Source organism: Heterodontus francisci, chromosome 24 (assembly GCF_036365525.1).
Source record: "Heterodontus francisci isolate sHetFra1 chromosome 24, sHetFra1.hap1, whole genome shotgun sequence".
NCBI lineage: Eukaryota > Metazoa > Chordata > Chondrichthyes > Heterodontiformes > Heterodontidae > Heterodontus > Heterodontus francisci.
The window spans coordinates 76,511,479-76,517,478 of record NC_090394.1 but is presented as its reverse complement, the minus strand read 5'-3'; the positions used below and the strand labels follow the sequence as shown (position 1 = coordinate 76,517,478).

The window sequence follows — 6,000 nt, the reverse complement described above, 5'->3', positions numbered from 1 at the left end:
GCAGACTGAGTTATGGCTGCAAAATGCAGCAGTCAACACTGACTGGAGCCAGTGAAGTCCATCAAATGAGCTGTTTTCTTGCACTCTCCTGCAGTGAGCCTGTGTGTTCAAGTGGTCATTTTCCCTGGGGTGTAATGCAATTCCCCTGTCCGGTAATTCTGACCAAGAGACTTGCTGAAAGTGGGGCTGCCCAGCTGCTGACTGGATGCTGGGGCAGTCCGGAGTACCATGAGAGTGACCAGCTCCTGTCCGTAGCAATAAATAGAAAGACCTTGTCTTTCACAACCTCAGGACATCCCAAAGTGCTTTACTGCATTTAATTACTTTTGAAGTGTAATCACTGTTGTAGGAAACACGGCAGCCAATTTGCACACCTCAAGCTCCCACAAACGATGATGTGATAATGACTAGAGAAACTATTTGTGATTTTAGTTTTAGAATTAATATTGACCAGGACACTAAGGAGAACATCCCTGCTTTTCAAAATAGTGGCCATTGGATCTTTTACACCCACCCTCTGTAGCCTCGCCCCTTCCTATCTCAGTAATATCCTTCAGCCCCACAACCCTCTCAGATATCTATGCTACTCTATTTCTGGCATCTTGTACATCCTTGATTTTAATTGCTCCACCATTGGTGGCTGTGCCTTCAGTTGCCTCGGCCCCAAGCTCTGGAATACTCTCCCTAAACCTCTCCACCTCTCTACCTCGCTTTCTTCCTTTAAGACAGTCCTTAAAACCTACCTCTTTGACCAAGTTTTTGATCATCTGACCACTATCTCCTTATGTGGCTCAGTGTCAGATTTTGTTTTATAATACGCCTGTGGGAACTTTTTATTATGTTAAAGGCACAAGATAAATATAAATTATTGTTCTTAAACACACAACCTTCTGACTCAGCTGAGAGTACTACCCACTGAGCCAAGGCTGATACTGTTGCATGTGCCCGGCCCCATGTCCCTGAAGGAGAGACGGGCCCAGCCTCTGCAGCCATCCATCAAGTGGGAATGATTGTAGGCAACTCCAATAAGGAAGAGTTGCTTCAATCTATTTAAAACCATGATTGCCCTTCTCTTGGCTGAGGTGTTAGGAGCCCACTGTGTGGCCATTCACCTATACCATGTATTAGAACTGGGGGGAGTGAGGAGCAAGGGGCATCACCCACCCACCCAAGTGGGCTTTGCCATCTCACAAATCGCACCCCAATCTTTCTCAGGCAGTAAAATCACAAAGTTTGTCAAAATTCGTTTTCCCTCCTAGTCAACAATTTTCAGCTAAACCTAAAAATAGATGACAAATAGTCATCAATGTGAATAATTATCAAGTGAAATTTACTGACCTACAGTCCCCTCGATGTAAGTTGGTGAGTGTGGGCCACAGCCAGACAGAGGGACTCAGATTAGAGGCCCTCTCCCAGCTGCGTACCACAGTAAGAGGCAGTGGCCAGTGTGGCCCCAGGGTCAGTACAGATCAAGGGGATTGATACTGACCTTGATTTTGCTGTTATACATTGATCTGAGCACACTGGAATGCAGAGTGTCATTTATAACACACACAAACTGGACGGATCTCACAGTGCACAGTACATGGTGCAGAGTAATTAACAGGACTGACGCAACACTTAGAAGTACAGAAGTGACTCAAACCAGACTCACAGCAAAAGCAACCAACCTGGCAAATAACTCCTTCAGAAAAACATTGCATGAATCTGTGGTAGAGACGGGATTGAGTTTACAATCAGTGAGGACAGAGGTTGCCAGTGATAGTTTATATAATTAAGAGGGCCGGGGCCATGGAGGAATATGAAAACAAGGATGAGAATTTTAAAATTGAGGCATTACTGGGAGCCAATGTAGGTCAGTGAGCACGGAGTGATGGAATGAGTGACACAGTGGGTGTTACGACCTCAGTGAGACTATTAATGTTAAAATATGAGATATGAACCCCCAGCCCAATTTAAAGAATTACATGACAAGACTTCACATTTTAGGGCTTTCATTATACAACAACTGGGCGGCACAGTGGTTAGCACCACAGCCTCACAGCTCCAGCGACCCGGGTTCAGTTCTGGGTACTGCCTGTGCGGAGTTTGCAAGTTCTCCCTGTGACCGTGTGGGTTTCCGCCGGGTGCTCCGGTTTCCTCCCACAGCCAAAGACTTGCAGGTTGCTAGGTAAATTGGCCATTATAAATTGCCCCTAGTGTAGGTAGGTGGTAAGAGAATGGTAGGATGTGGTAGGGAATATGGGATTAATGTAGGATTAGTATAAATGGGTGGTTGTTGGTCGGCACAGATTCGGTGGGCTGAAGGGCCTGTTTCAGTGCTGTATCTCTCTATGATTCTATAACTAAAAGAAATCCCCAATTAACTAAATTGTACTTTATAAGTAGTGGATATCCCAGATTACAAAGAAAGATATTTTCTTTACTCATTAAAATACTTGAGAACCTCACATCACGCTTATACGTTACACAGTCCTCCTTGTTGGCGAGATCCTTTTGCAGTTAAAAGTCCCAAACTCCTCCCAGTAGCAATGGGTTGCATCTCCCAGACTTTTCAAAAATCAATGTTCTCTTCACTCACTTTTCAGAGCACTTCCGACCTGGATGTCCGTGAATAAGGTGATTCCTGGTGATCTTGCTGCTCTTCAACTTCTCTGCAACCTTCAAGTTTCAAGAGCAGGTTCCAGTTTTCGCAGCCTTTTTCTGTATCTAGCTTCTGAGAGTAGGTGGCCCCTCTCTCAGCCGCCACCACCGGTTGTTCTCCTTACAGCCTGCTCTAAGGCTGCAACAGTGGGTTCCCTTCTTACAGCCTGTCTTAAGGCTGCAACCGCTGGTTTCCTCTCTCACTGCCTGCCTGCCTTCAGAAAATCGGTTAAATTTATCTGGACTCAAAAGTCAATAATTGTCCTGTTCCAATATGCAAAGTCCAGAAGTCTGGTTTCACAGAGCCACCTGGACCTTCCATTGTTCCCAGGTGGTAACAACTGCTTGGTACATTTGCATCTTCAGAATCACTGACTTCTTGTTTTACGACCCGAAAGTCTGGGAGGGTGAAACGGTTCTTCAGGTGTTACCCGCCGAAGTCTCTTTTTCTTTAAAAAAATCTTTGGTCTGTCGTGTCCTTTAACAGAGTGGATGTGAGATCACCTGACCTTCCAGACTCCATCTTAAACTTTTAAAAAGCACAATATTTAAAACATAATCATGTTACAAAGTCCAGCGTTCATAACAGAGGGCTAGACACCAGCATTTCTATCCTGGAACCTGGATTCAAATCCAGGTTAGACTGATTGGATAAACTCTTGTCGGTTCTGTCTAACATGGGTTTCTGTCCAATGCCTCCAATTCAGAACTCAGAAGAATGATGTAGAAATGGTTGAATATCATACTGGTACAATAGGGGCAGGGTAGAGGGATTGACACTCTACATCCACACCGGCTGGGACACAGAGAATGCAAGTTCAAACCCTTGTACAGCAATAAGAATGTGAATTCAGTTTCAAAAAATCTGGCATTAAAAAGCTGGGATCAATAAAAATGACCGTGAAACTGTTGGAATGTTGTAAAAACCAACTGATTTACTCGTTTAGGGAAGGAAACCTGCCGTCTTATCCAGTCTTCATCTATATGACTCCAGTGGCTGACTCTCGGGTGGCTTGGCAAGTCCCCCTCAGTTGTATCAAAATCAATAAATGCCAAAGACACCCACATCCTGAAAATGCATTTTCAAAAAAGGCCATTTTCTGTTTTTCTTAGAAGTTTCCTCAAATTGGATAATTTTAGCACCTTGCTGATTTGATTTTTACAGTGTAGTTTCTCAGTGTTTCCTACGTGTTCAGAGATAGCCTGCATACAGTTTTACATATAGAGACCCCTCTTGTGAAAGTGGAGGAGGAAGAAAAGTGTGCAGGTCCCTAAAGAGGGGAGGAAAAGTCTACCAAACTGTGAAGGTTAAAATGTCGCAAGGTTGGGATTTCTAGAAGGGCCAGGCATTTTGCTGAGTCACCTGCTCAGAACTGGATCAGAGCTCAGACTGCAGAACTTGCCTCAGTACCCTTAGATTTGAATGGTGTCCATGGCTGATCCGCTGCGACACTGTCCATGGTTGAATATCCCACCAACACTGTCTGTCCAGGTGTGGCGCTGGAGGGCGGTCAGTAGCTGTGGAACTGCAACCGAGTGAGGAAAAGCCATCAGCTTTCAGGGTGGGGAGGGGGGTACTCTAAAGAGAAAAGCCAGGACACCACAGCCACTCACCAGGAACCCAATGTGTTGCCCAATTTCTTTGGTCTGCTCCTGCCTTATACTCTCCCTCAGCTTCTGAAACTCATTAATGCAATGTTTTAGATTGCCATGACAAAATCTCCTGCACCTGGGTGTCTCATTAATATTTCAATGTTTCACAGACAGTAGGAAGTTATTGACAACTATTACACAAACAGGGACTTGTTAAATTCCTGCTCCAGAAACCGTTGCCGTCAATTCCTTTCCTATGTGTAAAAGGGTGAGTATTATCGATTCAATCTTCACATCCTGCAGCACAAATCTCACATGGACTCAGAGTCCCAGTTTTGATCCCAGCTTGCGCTTCCCCATGACAAGCTCTTGCCTCACCCTCCCTGGATTGTGGGGGAGAGTGGGGAGGGAAACCAAATCAGCCTGGTACCTGTGAAATTAGACCCCAGTGAGGACAGCATTACAGACTATTTCTTCTAGGAGACTGCCACCAATATTCTCAGTAAACAATACAATTCACAGGCTATGTGTGAGTGCCAAAATATTCTGAAAAACACCAAGATCCCTCTTTATAATTCAGTGATTTTTCTTTAAACCTTGAGTGAAACAGCAGCCTAGTATTCTGTACCAGACACAGCTCCATAAATAGGCAAATTACTTCCAACACCCATATACAAAACAACACCTTTCCACCTACACACAGCAGCTTGAGTCCCAACACTGAAAGCAGTCAACATGTTTTATTTTTAAACAATGTTTCCCCCCCCCGTACATCTCACCTCCAACCACCTCAATTCAACCTCTGAGGCTCTCATTTGCACATAGACAGCAGCAAAGTGAACAAGGAGCATGTGACTCTTGTTTGAAGGAAGCCTAGTGCCCATCCTATATCCTGGAACTGAGTGAACTCACCAGGCCGTTGACTAATTATTTTGCCAGGAAAACCTGAAATTTACAGAAACAAGCGGGACTATGTCCGCCTGCACCGATCAAGTAAAACGGCCTAGAAACACGAGTCATCGACAGAGATCACTGCAGCTCCCTCAGACTGAGCAAAGTTATCATTCGGAAATATTTTACTTGCAGAATCTTTTATCTCAATTTAACATTTGTGTCAACAGTGTGGAGAAATTACGAGGCATGTTGTGGAATAAGCCACCATGTCAAACACAGGTTCAGCAGGGACTGATTATTGGATCTTTCTCATTGGTTCTGGGACTCCACACACAGTGACCGGGGCACGAGGGCCTCTCCCCCAAGTCTTTAGTGGTTTTCCAGCGCTTTGGTTAGAAGCTTGTTCAATCTGCTGACCATAGGTCGGGGGTCATCGTTTAATCCCGCAGCGATCATGGTGTTATCATAAATCTGAAAGAAACAGCATATGTGACGGTTCGATCAGATCTCAAGCAATCGCTCACGTTTAATCTTCCATTACCCCTCCACCCACCCACCCCCCCCCACCCCACCCCCACCACCAGTTTTCAAACGCAATGCGTAACGCGATCAATCACACAGCCCTGGGGAAATCCGCCGATGGCTGCTCTTTGAAGGGGTTCACCTTGGTCACAGCTGAGTTACACTGAGGTCAGCTGCCTTCCTGGATAAGATGGGTGTGCCTGTGGGGTGACACTGAACAAAGCAATAAACTGAAAAGCAGTGCAATGATATAGGAACAATGATGGGCAGGTAAAGACATCCAGCCCGTCCCACATAATTGTGTATCACAATATACACCCTGCCACCTGATCCAAAACCATGTAATCG

At 45.1% G+C, this 6,000-nt stretch overlaps 1 protein-coding gene across 1 annotated transcript in view; it reads right to left on the bottom strand.

Moving 5' to 3' along the window:
* Positions 1–2,362: 2,362 nt before the first annotated feature.
* Positions 2,363–6,000, bottom strand: part of trap1 (TNF receptor-associated protein 1) — a 45,358-nt gene continuing 41,720 nt past the window's right edge. Inside the window, exon 18 of the mRNA XM_068056669.1 lies at positions 2,363–5,601. Coding sequence (XP_067912770.1) covers positions 5,500–5,601 — 102 coding nt within the window. The 3' untranslated portion in view covers positions 2,363–5,499. The remainder of the gene's footprint in view (positions 5,602–6,000) is intronic.